Source organism: Oryzias latipes, chromosome 22, assembly GCF_053564925.1.
Source record: "Oryzias latipes strain Hd-rR chromosome 22, Olatipes_Hd-rR_3.1".
NCBI lineage: Eukaryota > Metazoa > Chordata > Actinopteri > Beloniformes > Adrianichthyidae > Oryzias > Oryzias latipes.
The window spans coordinates 11,871,693-11,892,746 of NC_136258.1; the positions used below are offsets into that span (position 1 = coordinate 11,871,693).

The 21,054-nt window shown below is 40.0% G+C and overlaps 2 protein-coding genes across 4 annotated transcripts in view; one reads left to right on the top strand and one right to left on the bottom strand.

Annotated features, from left to right (window-relative positions):
- Positions 1-21,054, top strand: part of sntg2 (syntrophin, gamma 2) — a 151,802-nt gene that overhangs the window by 89,500 nt on the left and 41,248 nt on the right. For both annotated transcript variants that reach the window (XM_023951838.2, XM_023951837.2), the window contains exons 10-12: positions 11,762-11,891; positions 13,518-13,556; positions 15,377-15,493. In XM_023951838.2, coding sequence (XP_023807606.1) covers positions 11,762-11,891; positions 13,518-13,556; positions 15,377-15,493 — 286 coding nt within the window. The remainder of the gene's footprint in view (positions 1-11,761; positions 11,892-13,517; positions 13,557-15,376; positions 15,494-21,054) is intronic.
- LOC110017471 (uncharacterized) lies at positions 692-5,150 on the bottom strand. Of its 2 annotated transcripts, none has more exons than XM_078940418.1 (2): positions 4,984-5,150; positions 692-4,740 (listed from the first exon to the last, which is right to left on the bottom strand). In XM_078940418.1, exon 2 carries the CDS (start codon positions 2,133-2,135, stop codon positions 921-923), a length of 1,215 nt encoding a protein of 404 aa, XP_078796544.1. In that variant the 5' UTR covers positions 2,136-4,740; positions 4,984-5,150; the 3' UTR covers positions 692-920. The 2 variants fall into 2 exon arrangements, with proteins under 2 accessions (XP_078796544.1, XP_078796545.1); XM_078940419.1 differs by lacking the exon at positions 4,984-5,150 and having other exon boundaries at positions 692-3,997; positions 4,072-4,969.

Sequence of the window (21,054 nt, forward strand, 5' to 3'; positions counted from 1 at the left end):
TTTAGTTTTTTGTGTAAATTTTATCAAACATATTGTGATCATATAATTGTTCAAAAAATTATAGTTGCCTTTGCACTAAAATTGAAATAAATACGAAAAAAAAATTCACTATTTACAAAAGAATATATTTGTTTTTTTTGTCAGGTTACATAAAATTCGATGTCAATAAACTGAGGGGAAAAACAACTGCAGGGTCAAATTTCAGATAATTTAGTTGAAAATCATTACTTTAAACTAACTTAACTTTTATTACAACTTTTAGAAAAACAGCTGCAGCTTCCAGCTTTTTCTGCCTCAATTATCACAAAAATGCATCTGAGATTTTGGAGGGACAATACATCAATACAGACTGAGTTTCTCCTTTTCTTCCATTTTTGGATGCTGGTGTGCCGCGGGATTTTTTTCAAGGATAAAGTGTGCCTTGGCTCAAAACAGGTTGAAAAACACTGCATCAGATTGCCAGATGGAAAAGCGGTGTCATGGTGGAGGGTGGCTCGAGAGCCGGTTGGACCCAGACGCAGAGGCGGAGGCATGAGGATCAGAGTCTAGAGGGTTTAATGAACAAACAAAAGGCGCTGCAGAGCAGGATGACGACAACAACAAAACAAAACTCACTGTGGCGTGGAACAAGAAACGAGGAACATGGCATGACAAGGACAACCAGGACAGGAATAATGGACCAACACAGGAGGAGGGCAGAGACAAGACTTAAATACAGACAGGGCAGACAAGACACAGGTGGACACGATCAGGGCTGATGGGGACCAAAGGAAGTAAAACTCAAGAAAACAGACAAGACAGGAGACTTTCAAAATAAAACAGGAAACAGAAACAAGACAGAACAAGGATCAAAAACAAGACAACAACTTCAAATCATGACAGTACCCCCCCCTCAAGGAACCGCTCCGAGGTTCCAAAAGTCACATGAGGGGGGGGGGGCCCGGAGGACAAACCTCGACGGGCATAAGAGTCAGAGGACGGCCGGGGGGCCGAGCGGTCCGGCGAGGCAGGTCCGGAGGACGGCCGGGGGGCCGAGCGGTCCGGCGAGGCAGGTCCGGAGGACGGCCGGGGGGCCGAGCGGTCCGGCGAGGCAGGTCCGGAGGACGGCCGGGGGGCCGAGCAGTCCGGCGAGGCAGGTCCGGAGGACGGCCGGGGGGCCGAGCGGTCCGGCGAGGCAGGTCCGGAGGACGGCCGGGGGGCCGAGCGGTCCGGCGAGGCAGGTCCGGAGGACGGCCGGGGGGCCGAGCGGTCCGGCGAGGCAGGTCAGGCATGGAGTCAGGCATGGAGTCAGGCATGGAGTCAGGCATGGAGTCAGGCATGGAGTCTGGCATGGAGTCTGGCATGGAGTCTGGCATGGAGTCTGGCATGGAGTCTGGCATGGAGTCTGGCATGGAGTCTGGCGGGTCGGGCCAGCAGTCAGGCTCTGGCGGGTCGGGCCAGCAGTCAGGCTCTGGCGGGTCGGGCCAGCAGTCAGGCTCTGGCGGGTCGGGCCAGCAGTCAGGCTCTGGCGGGTCGGGCCAGCAGTCAGGCTCTGGCGGGTCGGGCGTGGAGCCGAGCTCTGGCGGGTCAGGCGTGGAGCCGAGCTCTGGCGGGTCAGGCGTGGAGCCGAGCTCTGGCGGGTCAGGCGTGGAGCCGAGCTCTGGCGGGTCAGGCGTGGAGCCGAGCTCTGGCGGGTCAGGCGTGGCCTTGGCAGCGGGGGTCGGTCGGGATTCAGGCGGAACCCCCCTGGGCGCCGGGACGGGTCGGGGTGCAGGCGGCACCCCCCTGGGAGCCGGGACGGGTCGGGGTGCAGGCGGCACCCCCCTGGGAGCCGGGACGGGTCGGGGTGCGTCCGGGACCACCACTGAACGTGATTGTGGTGCATCCGGGACCACCACCGGGACATGACGGGGATGAGGTGCGTGCCGGACCACCTCTGGAACAGGAAGGGGACGGCGGGGACGACGGCGACGACGACCCCCCCTCATGGCGAGACGGCTCCCTCTCCAGTCAAGACGGCTCCCTTCCATAGCATACGATGAGAACTGGGCCTGGTCGAAGACCCAAAATGTCCTGGTCTGCTCTGCTGCCAGGCAGTAGGCCTCTAAAAGCCGCATGTCCCGCTCTGCTGGGTCCAGGAAATAGGGTTGGTCCATTCTGTCACCGGATGGAGGCTCGAGAGCTGTGGCGTGGAACAAGAAACGAGGAACATGGCATGACAAGGACAACCAGGACAGGAATAATGGACCAACACAGGAGGAGGGCAGAGACAAGACTTAAATACAGACAGGGCAGACAAGACACAGGTGGACACGATCAGGGCTGATGGGGACCAAAGGAAGTAAAACTCAAGAAAACAGACAAGACAGGAGACTTTCAAAATAAAACAGGAAACAGAAACAAGACAGAACAAGGACCAAAAACAAGACAACAACTTCAAATCATGACAAGCGGGATTCATCATTCCAGAGAAGGCATCTCCACTGCTCTAGAATCTGGTGGCAGTGTGCTTTCCACCACTGCATCCAACGCCTTGCATTGCACTTGGTTATGTGTGGCTTTGTGCTTCAGGAGGCAACAAATCCTGCACTGCTTGAATAAATTGCACAGCTCTTGTCTCAGCAGCAGCTTCCCATTGATTATGAACATTCAGCAGAGCACTCACATCTTCATCACAGCAACTTAGGGCCGGGTTAGACTGAAGAGTTGTGTCTCTCTGCTTTGATCTGTTAACTCTCTGACATTGGACTTTTAATCTGAAGGTGTCTTGAATACTGTCCGGGGTGGTGTTCTCAGCCTCAGCAAGTAGTTGTTCATACTGTTCAGTTATGAGTCTTTCACCAACTGTTTTAGCGAAGGGGTCTCTGCTGAGGGTATCCGCTACAACATTCTTTGTCCCTGGGATGTGTTTCAAATCAAATGTGTAAGGAGCTAGCTTAGACACCCAGCTTTGCTCACAGGCATCTAATTTAGGCTTAGTCATTATATAGGTAAGAGGATTGTTGTCAGTCCATACTGTAAATGAATGGCCTCTTAACCAATGACTGAATTTCTCGCACACACTCCATTTCAGGGCTAGGAATTCGAGCCGATGGGCTGGATATTTCTTTTGAGAGGTGCTCAAAGTCTTGCTTGCAAAAGCAATGGGCCAGGCCTTTGTTTCGCCAGCGTGAACCTGTGATAACACAGCACCAAGCCCATCTAACGAAGCATCAATGGACAAAATCAGAGGCTGAGTGAAATCTGGATGCGAAAGAACGACACAGTTTAAAAGACTGTCTTTGAGTTTAGAAAGCGACACTTCACACTCATCTGTCCAATCGGAGGGCTTGAGTTTTCTGTATGAGCCTTGGTTGCTGTTTAACTTGACTCTACCACGCCTCTTTTGGCCAGACGTAAGAGAAAACAGTGGCTTAGCTAGACTGGAACAGTTTGGGATGAAATGCTGATAATACAACACCATGCCCAGAAAGGACTTAATTCGCTTTGCAGATGGAGTGCAACCATCATCTTACATCAGATATGTCTTTGTCATTTTTGTTATTGCATCCACTTTTGTTGGGTCTACAGCAACTCCGTTCTTATCAATTATGTGGCCCAGGAATTTAACCGATGACCTCATTAAGTGACACTTTTTGGGATTTAATTTCAGGTTATGGAGCCTAAGCCGTTGAAAAACCACCTCAAGCCTCATCAAAGCCTCTTGTTCTGTTGCTGCAAACACTAACAAATCATTAAGGTAACAAAGAAGGCTGCTGAAGTTTAGATCTCCAAAAATACTGAGCATCATTCGCATGAATGAGGCCGGACTGTTGCATAATCCTTGTGGCATTCGATTATATTCGTAAAGTCCCATGGGAGTTGTGAATGCGGTGTACTTTTTGTTTGTTTTTTTTTTTTATAAAATCCAGAGGTCAAGTCCATTGTGCTAAAATAGGCATTTCCGCCTAGAGCAGCTAAGCAGTCTGACTGATGCGGGAGTGGGTGTGCATCTTTGAAAGTCTTGGCATTCAGCCACCTGAAATCAGTGCAGAGTCTAAGACTACCATCCTTTTTCCATACTAGGACAAGCGGGGAAGCATATTCACTCACCGATTTCCTTATGATGTCTTGCTCCTCCATTTCAGACAACACTTGTCGTAATTTCTGGTAGTGGGCAGGTGATACTCGCCGGTAGGGCATTCGGACCGGTCTTTCGTCTGTAAGCCTGATACGATGCACAAAACCTTTTGCCTCACCGCAATCTAGTGGATGTTTAGAAAAAATGTCATTGTACTGTTCCAGTAGAGCAACTAGCTTTCCCTTACCACCAATGTAGCCGGGCGCACTCTCGGCGAGTGCAGCATCAGCTAAAATCTTCTGCGTTGTGTTTTCTATGAATAAAGAGTCTCACACAGGGATTGCCATCCATTTAAGGGGATTTACTGTGTGAAAACAAAAATACAGCACATAAACGTCGCGTCGGGTCTCACTCTTCCACACACACCTCCTCTCGGCAGTCCTCACAGAGACTCCACATATTACAAAAGTACATATATAGCACACTTCCGCTCATTGAATGGCATTTTTGTATCATTTCAAATTACAAAACATCAATACAAATAACACTGTGTTAAAATATACCCCAAACAAATATAAATCAATTAATAAAAAGCAAAAGGTAATGAAATATATCTGATGAAAATAAATGCTCACATACCTGTGTGAAAACAAAAATACAGCACATAAACGTCGCGTCGGGTCTCACTCTTCCACACACACCTGAGGAAGGGGGAGAAAACCCCCAGAGTCACATGTGAGACCATACATGCTAGCTCAAGTCCCGTCAAGGCTAGCATACCTCCGAGTGCTGCATTTGCCCATAACAATATATTTCACACGATAAACAAAAATAGAAATGATGTGAGGAAAGTTTTATCTTGTTAACAATATTTTTTATTTTTTTTTAACTTTAACTAAACTCCACTTTTACCCAAACTGGTTAGAGCAAAATCTGTTGCTTACCTCCTCTCGGCAGTCCTCACAGAGACTGAGGGGGATGCCGCGAAAAGACAGGAAGTAGCAGCGAACCACCAAAATAAAAGTCTCCGCTTAAAACATTCCCATAAAAACAACAAAATAAAGACAACAAAAGCGATTTTGGTGAAATTAACACAAAACAAATTACATGGGCTACACTTGGATGCAGCTGCTCAGCCATGGAAACCCATTCCATGAAACTCTCTGCATACTGTACTTGGGCTAATCTGAAGGTCACATGAAGATTTGGAGCTCTGTAGCAATTGACTGTGCAGAAAGTCAGTAACCTCTCTGCACTATGCGCTTCAACATCCACTGACCTCTCTCCATCAGTTTACATTACCTACCACTTGCTGGCTGAGTTGCTGTTATTGCTGTTATTCCCAAACTCTTCATAGAGCTGACAGTTGACTATGGAATATTTAGGAGCGAGGAAATTTCGGGACTGGATTTATTGCACAGTGTGACAGTTCCATGCTGGAATTCACTGAGATCCCGAGTGCGGCCCATTTTTTCACAAATGGTTGTAAAAACAGTCTCTATGCCTGAAAGCTTGATTTATTTATTTTTTTATACACTTGTGGCCAGACCAAGTGATTAGAACTTGTGATTCCGATCATTTGGATGAGTGAGTGAATGCAATAATATTGGTAATATAGTGTATTTCTGATTTGTTTTGTTTTTTTAGATTTTCGGGGAAAAGGGAAACTTTTGACATTCATTTGGTTCATTTTGAGGCCCTTTTCCTTCAAAAATGTTGTTTATTTTGTTCTTATTAAGTGTTCAAGATCTGAGAGAACAGTCTGTTTTTATTTGAATATTGAATCTAAAAGCAAAACCCCTGTTAACAGTTTAATGTTGTATAAATGGAAAATGTGTAAATAAGGTTAATACATGTAGGGTAATCAAATGCCTCAGCAAAAACCAAATACCTACAGACAGTTTTTTTTATGCACAGTATGTGGTTTAGAATTTATTTGTCACATGATATTGCTATGGCAACCAGTAATATGATTATGTAGGTGTGTGAAATTTGAGCATTCCTTTTATTTGCTTGTCAAAACAGGACTTTTGACCGACCGACCTGCTAGCTGCCTTTTTCTGCAAATTGTCGTCCTGTCAATGCCAGTGCATGCTACTGTGTGTGTGGGTGTGTGTGTGTGCACTGATTCCTGTGGAATTTGATCCAAGCTCATTTCAAGTTGAACAAACTAAGCAGAGCAGAACAACGATGAGCTTGAGAACTGATCCCTTCACTCTGGACACATTTAGATCTGTATTGAGTGAAGTGTTATGTACAGGATGCCATGCTGTGTAGCAGACAGCGGATGAACTCCGGTTCATAAATCTAATCTTATTTTACCAACCAGAACATTCTCCTCCATCCTTCTTCACAAACAGGTCAAAACATTTTCTCAAAATAACTAAAACTTTAAATAAGAAAGTGCGTCTATTCATTTCAATCCTCAGAATACAGTCAACTCTCCTTTTTTTAAATATATATTCTCTGATTGAAAAACTTTTTTTAGCACGATAGTTGTAAATGACATGCATTAGAATCCAGTTTTTTATTTTTGTTTTCTAAACTTTAATTTAAAACATAAAACTAGTGATAAAATCTGAAACATTTTGGAACACAGTTTTGCAAGGTTACAAACTGACACTAAAAATTGCCTGAAAAAAATTCAACAATTACTTAAAAGGAAAACTGACTTGTAGATTTGATGAAATCATATCGATTCCAATATCAGTGAATTGCATTTATTTGTATCTTATTTAACCCAGCCCTAAAAAAAAACGTGTGGAAACTAAACGGCATGAGCAAAAGTTATGCTTAAAGTTATGCTTAACTAATTCACCAAAACCTCTTTTTATAAAATTGGACAAACATGCAAATCCTACTTTGGATGAATATGTAAATCCAGGCATTTTTGGCTTAATGTGAAAAAAATTGAATGTCATATAATAGCTTTCTGAAATCCATAATCCTATTTAAACAATTAAAAAAAAAAAAAAGAAAACAATTCAAACATGCATTTGTTCTGTTTTTTGTGGACGTTTTAAAATAATTGAAATAGTTTAAATTCTAAATACAATGGAAGTAGATAGGGGGTCCAGGGATTTTTTACTTTACTGTTTTTGAAATGTATCTCCTCCTATAATTCTTGACCTAAAGACACCATTTGAACTTTTAAATGTAATAGGAGGATTGGCCTATACAGGTATTACTTTTAAATGGGATATTTCAAATAGTTTTTGCTCTTTGAAGTTAGGCAATTGTTGACCCCTCATTGGATTTTAACATTAGTGGAATGTTCTCAGACCCAGACTGAGTGACATCATCGCTAAAGTGGAGATGTAGGATTTTTTAAGACAAAACTCCAAACAAACTGCTGTAGCTCAACCACCATTTGTCACAGTGACACGATTTTCTTTGGCATGTACGAAACACTTATAGCTATAAAAACCTCTGTAAACTTTACACAAACAGCTATAGTAATTAATTCAACCTTTTCCTTTTCAATAAACTTCAGCTTATACAGCTAAAATTTATGCACTTAAGCAATTAAAGGCATCCACTTTCAGCAATTACGCAATCAAACACATTTCCGCAGGGAAAATCAACTTTTCTAGGTATGATAGGCCTTTTTTAGCCAGAAATTTTAAATTTTGATAAGCAAAGCAGTTGAAGTTTTATGTTCTTTCTCTGAATGATGTAGCAGACAAATCACGCCAGCACACTTGTCCTCACCGGAGACGTGTCTGATTATGTTTCATGCTAAACTTCTTGCCTTTCCACAGAACAATCTCAGAAGCCCCATAGACCAACTGTTTGAGAGACAGTTCAACAGTTCAATTGACTCTTCAGTAAATTGGTTACAAAATCAATTTTGCTCCATGGATGAAAAGAAGACTAAAAAGTGTTATTTTATGCAAATAGAAATTTGGTTTATATGTAGAGCTTTATTTGGCTTTATACCATGGTCCGGTTGAATACTCGATTCTGATTGGCTGCTGGGTATGCGTTAAAACCTGATAACCGCACGGTGAAAAAAGAAGTTCCGGTCGGCTAGCTTAAATGATTTGTATCACTGCGCCGGCTTCTGTAAAACAACCTTTTGCTTCATCATCGGGGCAAAAACAAGCGGTAAGCGATTAACTTTCCCTCTGAATTGATGCTTTATTCAACCCATCGGGACGATCAGCATATATATATCGCCGAATCTTAACTGCAGCGGTGGTGCTGCGCGACGCGGACTATATGTTACGTGATGCGGCGCATCGCGCCGCATCACGTAACATATAGTACGCTGTTTATGACAAAAGTGATACAAATCGAAAAAAAAAACAAGAATTAAGGACTAAAACCTGGTTAATATGTATTGCTTTTGTAAGTGACCATGGTATAAGCGGGTTAATGGCCTTCGAAGTGTGCGGTTACTACTTTTTAACGCACTTCGCGGAAGCAATCGTCCTCCGCTTCGCGTCGGACGGTTCAGGCTTCCACGGCGTGCGTTAAAAAGTAGTAACCGCACACTTCGTCGGCCATTAACCCTTACATAGCATGCAATCATATCCTAGATTCTGTCCAGTTATTATTTACTTGAGGAACTGTGATGTCAAAACAAAGCATGGACGTATTTATTGACTATGACAGGAAAAAAAAACAACCTTTTGTAAGCACAATTCAACAAATCTCCAGTTTCATCAGATGACTTTCTAGATGATTAGGACTTTTAATCATCAAAACACGTTGTACTTTAATGTTGCGGTCTATGATATTTCTCCTAGCTGGATGTTAAATCAGTGTCGTGCTTTCAAAGATCAGCAAGAATCCATCCGTTCCTTGGTAAGAAATGTAAATGGAGTTTGTCTCTCTCATTCATTATGCTAAAAACGAAATGCCCCAAAGCCTGCACACATCTCTGCTCCACTAATCAGCAGCCATGGCACAGTTTTCCTCTCATTGCTAGTCACACTATATTAAAACTAATAGTTACATTTCTCCCAGAAATAATTTTTTCCCCCCCATACTTTTAGTTTGTTGCTGCTTGTTGACTGGTTATTCAACCATCTTCCTTTCCTGCGGATTTATAACTGCAGAGTCAGCAAGAACAGCAACAATAATTTGTGCCTTTGGGAGCAGCGTGGATGTACGGAAGACTCTCAAGTGTCTGCAGATTCTGTCTTTCATAGAGGATTTCTGTGGAGCTCCCTGAAGGTGGAGTTTATGCTCCTGACAGGCTCGGAGCCAGATCTGCCAGCTGTGTGTTCCTTTGATACGTCTTATTGTTTAGGCCTACTCTTCAGCTTCTTGTTCACAGCTAACGATATTCAACAATACCAATATATTATCGATTTTTGGATGTCATTGTCAGTTTTCAGATTTGTAGAAATAGGGTAAAGCTGGCTCAACTGTACTAACATGTCGTTTTATACACCCTTTTAACATCGAACAAAGAATAATAATTGAAAGTTTAGTCCAACTGTCCCCTGGAGAGTCAGCGGGTCAGAACGCGGGCAGCCGAATAAAAGACTTTAACAAGCCTGTTGTGTCCAACAGAGAATTGGCTAAAAGCGTTGACTTTCTCACATCCATCCTTGAGAAAAAATCTGCAAAGAAAACATTTTTTTAAGCTTTCACCTCTTTACATCGTCTTCCTTCCCGGGCTCTACATTCATTTGTCTGATATTCCTCAGTAATTTTTAGGGGTCCCCGCTCGGATGCCTGCGAATGTTTCAGCATCACATCAAACTGCCTCTTTATTCAGCCGTTTTTTTTTTTTTTTTTTGACAGAGGCCAAGAGTGTCAGCAGCACAGAAATGCAACGAAATTAAATGTCATGGGGGGAAAAAAGAATTCCATTTTGCTGATGAATGTGATCCTTCTCAGATGACCTCATCACAAGCCCATCATTGGAATAAATTGCTTTGTAAAGTAGTGCATTTAACCTCATCACACTCCCAGGAGTCAGATTTAAGAATATAAATATTAGTTTTTTAATGAGCTTAATATCCAACAAGTTTGTAAAACATATGTTTAGATTTTTCCTACAGTTTTCCAATACAACCTTTAGCTATTATAGGTGTCACTTTTTTGGCATCATTTGCCAATTTAAGTTTTTCATCTCTGTAAGCTCCTGCAGGGAACACTTCCAAAAGCTTTCTGCAGCTGAAACAAGTCAGATGGAAAAAAACATTATGACAAAAAAAACAGAGGGAATGAGATTTTGGCTGTTTTGTTGGTGTTTTAAGAAATTTAGGTTACAAAATGACATTTATGGAGGGATAAAACAGAAAAGGAAAGTCTTTACCACATTCATCCAACAGCTATAGAGGGACTCTAATTACTCTAAATGAGTTGTGAAAGCACCCCTGTTGTTTTTGTTATTAAGGAAGTGGAATTTTAGTTTTAAAAAGTGCCATAAAGTTGATCTAAATGCAAAAGTTATTTCAAAGATTAAAGGAAGCTATAAAGCCACTAAGCAAATGATTTTAACCAAAACTTCAGCCTGTTTTTTGCCTGTAGACATTTGAATTAATATTAATTCCTGGTTCTGCGAAACTGTTCTAATCCTACAAAGTTTTGCAATTATGTTTGAATTTCTGTCCTGTAATCTTCTTCTTCCACTTTCGGCTTCTCCCATCAGGGGTCGCCACAGCGAACAAGTCGCATGGTAAATTTGGCAATGTTTTACGCCGGATGCCCTTCCTGACGCAACCTTCTCTAACCGGGCTTGGAACCGGCAGAGGTAGAGAAGGGAACAGGGAGCAGCCCGGAGTCGAACCCAGGTTTTACAGACGGAAGGCGCCGCAAACCAGCACGAGCTAAACTGGCTCCGAATTTCTGTCCTGTAATCGATGAGCTAAAAAAGCTTTAAATAACCAACTAAAACATATAGATGGAGAACAAAAAAAATCACCTTCTCTTAGTCAGAGCTGGTGGTGTCCCAATGTCTTACAGAAGAACTAAGTCTGAAAATAAGGAAAAATAGGAGACCAAGGGCATTTTGGAGCCTGCCCTATCATTCAAGATCACTGCATCAAAGTTGAAGAAGAAATAAAAAAAAAAAAAAACTTAAAATGGGAAAAGAAAAAAAAGGAATAAAGAGAAAAGAAAGGGGAGGAAAAAGACGAAAAAAACAAATTTACAGTTATATCTGCTTGGTGAGAAATCTAATGACATCTTCAAAGGGGAATAAAGAAATATGTTTTTATTATTTCAGTAGAAATTTCAAGAAATCCTTTTAAAATAAAGTGGAAAAATATCAAAGTACCAACAATAAAGGAGTGAAAAAAAAACTAAAACAAGTTTAAATCATGGAAAAACTGAACCACCTCCCTTCTTATGAAGTTAGATGTTTTCAATGAAAAAAATTCAGCGGAGTAAAAGAATATTTTCATACAGTTTTGTTCTGTTTTTGCCTCCTTCCTTATTTTTGGTTTTGTTTATCGTTTGTTGTTAAATATATTTATAATTGCATGTTATGTATGTTAATGGGATATGGTATCATCATCGAAGATGTTGAAAGGTTTATAAAATTTGTTTTGTTTTAAATTGTTTTTGTACTATTAAACTTAAAATAAAAGTTATATAAAAAAAAGAAAGATTAAGTCTAGATGCCATGACTCTAACTGTTGTTAAATATTAAAAATGCTGCACGTCTCTTAGTGAAGTATTTGAAGATCATGAAGTAATAAGCTGTTCATCTTTCACTCTGTGCCCTTCCTTCCTCATCGTTCTGTCTCTGTGCTCCTCCAGGTCCAACTGTTTCCAAGTGTTTGCTTCAGGTGGAACCTGCACCAATATTCTCCAATTTTTCACCGCAGCAGAAAGCACAGACTGGCTCCAAGCAATATCAGCTAATATCAATGGTCTGACGCAGGAGAACGTACGTCTGTCTCATCCAACACGTTAGAGGCTGACTTCAATATTCCAGACACACTTTATTGACAAAAAAAAGAAAAAGTTGAAGATACTTAGAGGATTCTGTCAGATACAAACTTTTAGAATTAACAAGTGTTTTTCTTTTTTAGATAAATTCCATGTAAGACGAAATCATAAATAGAAATCAGAAATATTGTACCAAATCCCCAAAATTCAGATGAAGAATAACCATTACCATTAAATTAAATGTGTACCAAAAATCCAATCAACATGCTTTGATTTTAAAGAAACTAAAAATGTAATAATTGCATATCTATCTATCTCTATCTCTATCTCTCTGTCTCTGGTTCTGTCTCTCTCTGTGTCTCTGTCTGTCTCTCTCTGTGTCTCTGTCTCTGTCTCTCTCCCTCTCTCTCTACTGTTTTTATATATTTGAAAATAACTGACAGCACTAATGCATCATATATGCAGCTTGAAAACTGAAAGGTAACACGCGCCATGTTACTTCAGGTTTAGCAAGGTAACAGGACTTTAATTGATCCTTCATATCAAGCATCCATTGATCAGAGGCTTTTCTCGTCCCCTTCTGACAACAAGATGCTCTCTCATTCCTAATTAATGACTTGCTAAGCAGTCATTGAGCGCGAGCTCTTTTCTCTGTCATTTCCTCCTTTTTCACTTTGATTAGCACTCCGAAGCTGAAAAGCATTTTGGTGGGGGTACAGTTGTACAGCGCGCCGCTGCCTGCTGATTGCACAGCTGCTTCCCATTTAAAAAAAAATCTGATTAATTCATGACTGCATCAACTAATTATGGATGTGGCGTTTGATTGCTTAACGGCCAATCAAAATCTAATAGTGTGGCCACTTTGGGTGAGTTTTGTTTTAATCACTGAGGTCCTTGAGGCTCTTTAAATAGACTTTCTCAGGCTTTTCTTTTAAAAATGTGCTGGGTTTTTATCAGAGAGGTTCATTTTATGGTGTTTTACAGACTGAAAAAGTAACATGCACATTTTTTTTTGATTGAGCTGAAACAAACAGCTAAAATGAAATATTTCACTTTAATATTTAGGCATTTGTGTTTGATATAGAGTTTTGCACATTGTTCATTCTAATGTGTTTGTAAAAATAGAAAACTACTCAAAGCGTTTCTGTTGCTGGTTTGTTGATGAATGACACTGATTTTAGTAAAGCATTCAGGCTCCTAGTTTTTTTCTTTATCTTGTTTTAGCAGATAAGAAATTAGCATACATTTTTAATGTGTTAGTTAAAAAAAATTTGTTTGTGAGATCTGTTACATTTGCATATTTCAGATTTTCATTTGAAAAGTCATTTGAAACGGAAACATTTCAGATATTTTATGGTCTTGGTGTTTGTTAATAAACATAATTTTCAAATAGCAAAATGTTTACCTTATCACCTGATGGAGACACCAAGAATGAGATATTTATCGTTTTGCAAAGTTTTTTCCACTTTTTAATGATTTTTACTTGTTTGAACCATTTTCCTGTCACGCAGAAGCCAACATTTCTATACGTTTGGCTTAGTATGACTGTTTGGTTTCATATGAATATACTTGATGCTTAAGTTGTTCAAATGAATTTCAAATTTCTTATTTCTGTCTGCTACAGATAAAGATCATTAACAAACACAGCCCAGCAGAAAATCAGGTGTGTATCATGTTTTTTTTAAACCAGCCAGATAATACTTTCTCTTAAATAAGCTGTTGTTAGATTAATACCTGATATGATTTATATGTTTGGAAAGGCATAAAAATATAAAGTTTATCAGTAAAAAAGTGTTGTGTTTTCCATTTTGAGCGCATAATTATGAAGCAAACAAGTTGACCAGTAGTAAAAGAAAACCTTCGTTATTTTGATTCATCATTACAAACTTTAATATAAAAAGGTGAAAAAACGTGGAACCATCAGAGAAAGCAGATATTTTAAAAAAAAATTAAGTAAGGGTTAATGGCTGACGAAGTGTGCGGTTATTACTTTTTAACGCACGCCGTGGAGGCCTGAACCGTCCGACGAGAAGTGCGTTAAAAAGTAATAAACGCACGCTTATACCATGGTCAGTTACAAAAGCAATACATATTAACCAGGTTTTAGTCCTTAATTCTTGTTTTTTTTTTCTATTTGGATCGCTTTTCTCACCAAAAGCGGACTATATATATATATACATTTAGTCCGCGTCACGCAGCACCACCGCTGGAGTCAAGATTCAGCGATACCGGGAAAGTGCTTTTAAAAAAAGAGAACTCTAAACCTTAACGGCAACAGACTAACAAGAAAAGGAGGACATTTTTTGGTATGAATTCTTTGAGGGACGGCCTCCTGCTGGTTTTCCAGAAATCCCGCCTTACTGTATCTGCTGCTGATAAGCCAATAGGGGGCTTCAATGGCATGTTGATTGGAAAACATGTAGGACACCGACCCTTGAGGCCTGAAATATGACACCCCTAAGTTAGATGGATGTGGGTGATTTGCTGTGGCGACTTCGAAAGGGAGGAGTCGGACGACAAAGAGGAAATGTCATTTCTTGAAAGCCTAAGTAAAGCTGTTATCGGTCAGCTTCCAATCAGATGGTCTGATTCCTGGCTAAAACAAAGAAACACATTAAAGCCCAAATACAAAAATAGTACAGTTAATGTTTTTTCTTTTAAAAAGATAATTGGGAAACACATGTAAAGCTATCTTTGGAAATTACGAGGTTACAATCCTGAGTGTGAGTGAGTGATGTCAATCACAGAGCTATGACCTCAGACAAGTTTCAGATCGAAAAACCCAAAGTTCCCTTTTCCTGTCAGAGATGAAGAAAGAGTTGGCTCCCCTGTGCACTAGCAGTGAGCCTTTCCTTGCATGGTTGTTAGTGCATGCATTTTTTCCTGCAGAATCTAGACTCATTACTAAAAGGTTCCTCGACATGTTGCTGACTCCAGATAAACATGTCTGACGATGAGAAGCAGTCATGACAGGCCTCCTGGAGATTGACAACTGCATGCAGTTTGTTCTGGATAGTTTTGGCAGACAGCTATACTAAAAAATATCCTATACTGCTTTTATATATCAGATTCATTTATTTTATAAAATCATATTAACTTGATTGCACTTTAATATACTCAATACAAAGCAAATTACGGTAGAAAAATGCACCAGGAACACCATGTTATCTTTGTGAAACACAAGCCTTAAACTTTTTTGACAAAGTTGACTTAGATTTGGATTCATCTTTAGGAAAAATTATAAACGTGTTGTAGAGGAAGAGCCGGTGTGTCAAAATCAATGGGTTTTGTCTTGATTCTTTGCTCTATTCTGAGCTAAAGAAGGGCAGGTTTTTATGAGAGCTGCTCTGTCTGCAAATGCAGTAGTTCCTAACTTCATGACTTATTGTTGCACTCTTTTAATTTGAGACTTTTTGCTATCCTGAAGCCTTTAGAAACATTTCCTTTGGTGATTTTTTTTGCAATATTTGGTGATCTCTGCAGATTGTTCACATGGGCTGGGCTTGTGAAAGCCTTGAAGACAGCACCGTCGGCCGATCGTCAACGTTCAAGTTCCTGGCACTGAGGGGACCGTATTTTTATATCTTCAAAAGGCCGCCGGTAATTTTCCTCTCTCTGTTTTATTTTTTCAACACATGCACATTGAAGATTAATTGATGGTGTGCATTCATTTCAGCTGCTGAATTGTTTCGTGTCTGCCTGACTTTGTCTTTGTAGATTAGAAATGTGGTGAATTTTATGCAGCTGCTCACAGATCTGTGATTCCCTCCCTGCGCTGCATCTTTTAGAATCTAGTTGGCAGCAGGTGTAAAACACCACATGCCTCAGTGATAAATGAATAACAGACAATGTGCAATGCTCATGAATTTATATTTGTTTTGACTATCCGGCTGTGAAGTAACAGTGAAATGAGCTGTGGTTTCTGGATGCAGCGTGGGATCGCAGTTTTTACGACTGTCTGTTAGCTGATGGATCACCTTCCTTGCCTCTTTGTGTTCTGACATTCAGTCTGGGGATTTCTATTTTTTTCTTCCAGTTAAGAGAGTTTTTTAAAGTTAGGAAAAACATGCCAAAGTTCTCTGCTCCCTTAGTCTGGAAAAGAGAATTGCAAAATGTGCACGTAAATCAGTGAAATCATCATTAACACATTAAAGTAATATACAAAATATTTTTTTTTAAAATCACTGTAAAACTTAAAGACCGGCCAAAAGCGCAGGTAAAAAACGTCCTTGTATTGCGTTCAAAGCAAACACAATTCTCGGGAACGGATTTGTGTCTGCCGCCGCTGTTTCGACTGTATATCTATATGTCTCACATACAGTCAATGCATGGCAGACACAGATGATGTTGAGAGATCAAGTTTTATTTTTTTGAAGGACTCTACAAAAGCTTCAGTAAACATGTCTCTGTCTGGATTCATGAGATCATTCAGAAACTCTCCCAGTACGGTGAAGTTCACCGTCTACTGCAGGAGCTGTGTCTGAATGATGGACGCTTTCACCTATACTTCCGTCTCTCTGTGACCCAGTTTGACGACTTGCTGTCCCGCGTTAGTCTGAGGACGGGAAAATTAAAAATAATATAAAATTAGAGAACGTTTTTATTGGAGGGGTCTTTAAGACTGAGATGAAATGACCCGTTCTTGTCTGGGCTTAAACACTGGCAGAGTAGAAGCTTGTCTAACATCAATGACGGACTACTCCAGACAGTGTTTAGTCCTGACTCTGGGTTCCGGCAGAAAGCCTCTCCTGAGCTTTTCAGTAGCCCAGATGCTTCATACAGGTTTAGCATGTCAGTGATGAACTTTGCTGTGCCAAAATAGGACTTTCTTAAAGCCTATTCTCTTTAAAAGACGAATCCAGTGCACAGACCTGAAGACAGGATTACTGTTGTGTTTTGGACTTTCTGGTTTTACTCTGAAAGTACAGCAGCTGCCTTACAGCACCTGTACTGAATCCACTGAGCTGACAGTTAAATATTTAAACCCGTTGAGGATAACGTGTTAGGTTTCTCAGGTTCTGGTTTGAACAAGGAGGCTTGGGTAAAAAGTTGGAGGTGAAACAGGTTGTGCTGTTGTGTCTGAATTCTTTGTTTTGCAGTACACTGTCACTGTTCTTAGGTGTACCAATTTATACCAGAACGTAATTTAAATGTATCTGCTTTAGTAATTTTACTTACTTACTTCAAATGTGTCTTTGGTTTTTTTTTGGAACAGCTTTTTTTCATGTTTTAGTCAAGAGGACATGGCTGCAGACATCCAGATCTGGAAGACGCCCCCCCCCACACACACACAGTTTTATGTTTTGATAAAAACATTTCATTACAATTCTGAACACTTTTGAATTATGGTTAGGGTAAGTTGTATAGTTTCCACATCCGCCTGATAATGTCAGGCGCCTTCTTGTCTGCAGTCACGTCCCTCTTGTTAAAGTTCCTGTTTTTGTCGTGTTATTAATCGTTTTTCTTGTAGAAACTGGTAAAGAGCTGCTGGTAGGCTCTAGCAGCGGCTCTAAAGCAGGTTTAAAGCAGGTTTTGTGGAAAACCAGCAGGACACCGGCCCTTGTGGCCTGGATTTGGGGACCCCTGCTCTAGAGTGTCGTCTAACTCATAGTACCATTTCCAAGGACCTCCATTTGAAGTCCTGTTCACCTTTTTTTCCCATGACTACATGAAGGAGATGGAGTGTTAAAGGGAAAAGCATGCATCTAATAGAAAGATATCCTTTAAAAGAAATGAATCCATCACAAAAAATAATTGGGATATAAAAGTAACACTACCAGAAATGTTTCAAAAATATTTCTGCATAATTATCATATAAACAGAAAAACATGTCAAGTGGGATTCATTTTTAATGACAGCACAATGAATTTGTTAAGAAAGGAGGCTTTGGTGCAGAATGTTCTACAGGTCTGGGCTGCAAAATCTAAATAAGAGGTCTACCACAAAACAGGAAAAGTATCATCAACCTTGAGTCAGAGTTTACTGCTTCAAATTCTGCAGCTCTTGTTGTTTCTACAGTGAAAACTCTGGTTAACACTTCAGACTGAAACCAGGCGGGAGTCATGAGTGTGTGCTCATCATGACAACACGCAGATCTGATAAAGCGCTGGGAAGTTCCACATTTGCTTGCTTTTGTCAAAGTGCTGTCATTGTGTTAGGAAAAGCTGAAATATTGCAGGCCGTGAGGGGTGGGGGGGGTGTTTGCAGACCTCCATGATGTAACACGAAACCTGTTTTGTTCAGCGGAGATGAAAATATTAAAATTAATCAAATAAAACAATTTAATTTGAGGTTTAGGTTTGCAGAAGCTCCCAGTCACTTTAAAACATAATGTGAAAGCAGATTTGCTCACATATGGCCTCAGCTCAACATTTAGTGAGGACCTGGAACGGTCACCATCTTCTAAAGATGTGAAATCAACACATCAGAAAGATTGTAGCTCAAATCTCAAACCTTTCCCCTCAGACAGTCTTTGTCGTTTTCTTTGCCTTTTCTTCATTGTTGTCATGTCTGTCTGGGGTTTCTATTTACAGCAAGATCAAAAATCTAATTAATGACTGTTTTGGGATTTATCAATACTGATGCAATTTAGATGAGTGAGATCAGGTGTAAACTGCAAATAGAGGTAGTCTAAAAATAGAAAAACAACACTAAACCTAAAAAGAATATCACTAGAAAGTAAAATATCTGTCCATATAGCAAGTCATTTTTACTTTGCCAAAAATCTTTTCCATTTAAAATGAAGAAACAAAAGGTTCCATGAAAGTGAAAAAAAAAGCTAAAAAAAGCTTTCAGATAGAATTACTGAATGTTATACAGCCCAATAGTATCGTTTTGCTAGTTGTAAGCAAATGGTTTGTATTTTTTGAGTTTTTACTAACCTAATTGTAGTGGATTTTGGTCACAGTGACAATAAGTGGAAATGATTCATTTTAGAACAAATTGTGAAAAAAATGAGAATATAATCTTACTGCAGGTTGGCCCATTTGAATAAATTCTCATAAAATCGAAAACCAGCACTAATCCTTTTATTTAAATCCTTAAACTTTGTTTCCAAAATAGTGAGAATGCCAGTCTTAAAATTGAACCAAAAATGAGTTTCTTTTTGAGTCCCTTAATCAACGTTTTCTTATGTCCAGAGAGGAGCAAAAATGATTTTGACTCATTTAAATAATTTCTTTATTTCTAGATCCTAGCTTTTAATGAGATAAAAAATTCTCAACTGTTCTGATTTTGAGAAAAGCTTGGAAAGGTGTAGAGCAAAGGGAAGTTAAAACAACGTCAAACCTGATGAAATATCTGGACTGTTTAAAAACAAGGTTTTAAATCTTTGCAAGTATCTAATATTTCCTCCTAACAGATTTTAAAGGTTACCTGCTTTATAAAAATTTTCATTTTAAGAGCTTTTTATCATGCACCCACTAGAAAACCAAGATAGGCTCTGATGTTTCCTTCTCATTTTTTAGATTCCTCTGTCTGGCTGGACGCCACACACTAGGCGTCAGTAGCAACACTCACTGACATTTGACAACTTTGGATTACTTTTTATTTTAGTGTTAAATATTCATCCTGCTGACATCCAGCTGTAACTCACTTCAGATGACATTTTATTGCAAAAATCCAGATTTTTGTAAAGATCCTTCTCTCGTGAGACCTGGATATAGAAGCACTTTCACCCTCTTTGACAGCAGTTTAGCAGCTGTCTGTCATGATGTTCTTGCTTACTTTGATTTTAAATGTCTTTTTCTGGAACTGTTGGTGAATTCTCTTTATTATCTTTGAGCCAAAAGGGTCAGAATATTTAGACAGAAAGCAGCTCTGTCCGAGCTGTCTGCATCTAATAACTGTGTGCCTCTTACACTGACGAGGTTTGAGTGTTCTGTTTCCATTGCTTCAGAAAACATTGTCTTATTTTGTTGTAGTGATGTTTGCTGAAAGTGGTCATTGTTAGTCCAGTAATCCTCACAAGGATTAGAGTCTTGTTCCTAAGATACAGCTTTTGATTCCATCGGTCGCTCTTCATTCTGGTGGGGGAGTGACTTCATCAAATAAAGCGCTGTCTCCAGCTTTGACAGAGTCCACATTAGCAGGATTGGGGAGGACGACTGGATTTTCTCAGAACATTAGTTATTTGTGCTTTCTCAAAAACTTTTAATGTTTGGTTGAAAGGCAGTTTTCTTTCCAAACATCATCACTAATCTTCTTTGCTGAATGTTGTTCTTTCATCAATATTCTCTTTAATGAAAGGGATTGGTCCAAATGGAACTCATTCAGTTGAAGGAATTTAAAAACAAACACAGCAGTAAATTTCACTAAAATGTCTTTAATCTCCCACTCCTATCATCTTTTGATCTATTCTAAAAGTGTTCCCAGTGGTCTTTCAAAATATAATTATGCCATTTTTAGTCAAACATCATAAATCTGTGTCATGTTCTGGGACACAGTTTCTGAAGAGCTGCAGTAGTTCATTAGAAATTCACCTCTGAGTCGTGGGTGAAACCTTTGGCATGGAGTAAGCCCGCCCCCTTTCCACAGTCTGCAGCAGACGTCTGTGCAGAACCGGGGCTAGTTATTGATAATGATCACGGATTATCTGTGCACCCCAGGATCCACAGATAATCCATGGATCCGGTGTCACACCATGTGTAAAGTCAATAAAATAAGGAAGCTCAGTGAGAAGTCTGCCCAGTATCAGCACCACTACATCTCCCATGATGCATTGGGTTCATGTGACGACGTCTCTTACAGCGCTGCTGTTAACTGTCATGAAGCACAGCAAACGCAAACATCTGTTCCAGCAGTTTGCAAATATTCTTGATGGAAGCAGGAAAACAGTTTAGTTCTCCTTCAAGGTTTTTGTTGGAGAACAAAGGAATTAAAGTCAAAGATTCCAGTGTTTGGTCCAAATCAAAACTGTTTTTTAATAATGTCTGATTGAAGGACAAATTAAATTTCACATGTCAGTCACTTTTGAAAAACTTGAAGTTAAGTTTAAAGTACGGAGCCCGTAACCTGACATGAGTAACAAAAATTACTAATTCGTTCCCTCAAAATAATTGTGATCTTTTACACACCCTGTATTTTCAACCAGAAATGCCTCCGGATACATATTTACTGTAGATAAGATAACTGATTTAAAGCAATAACATAAATAAAATACA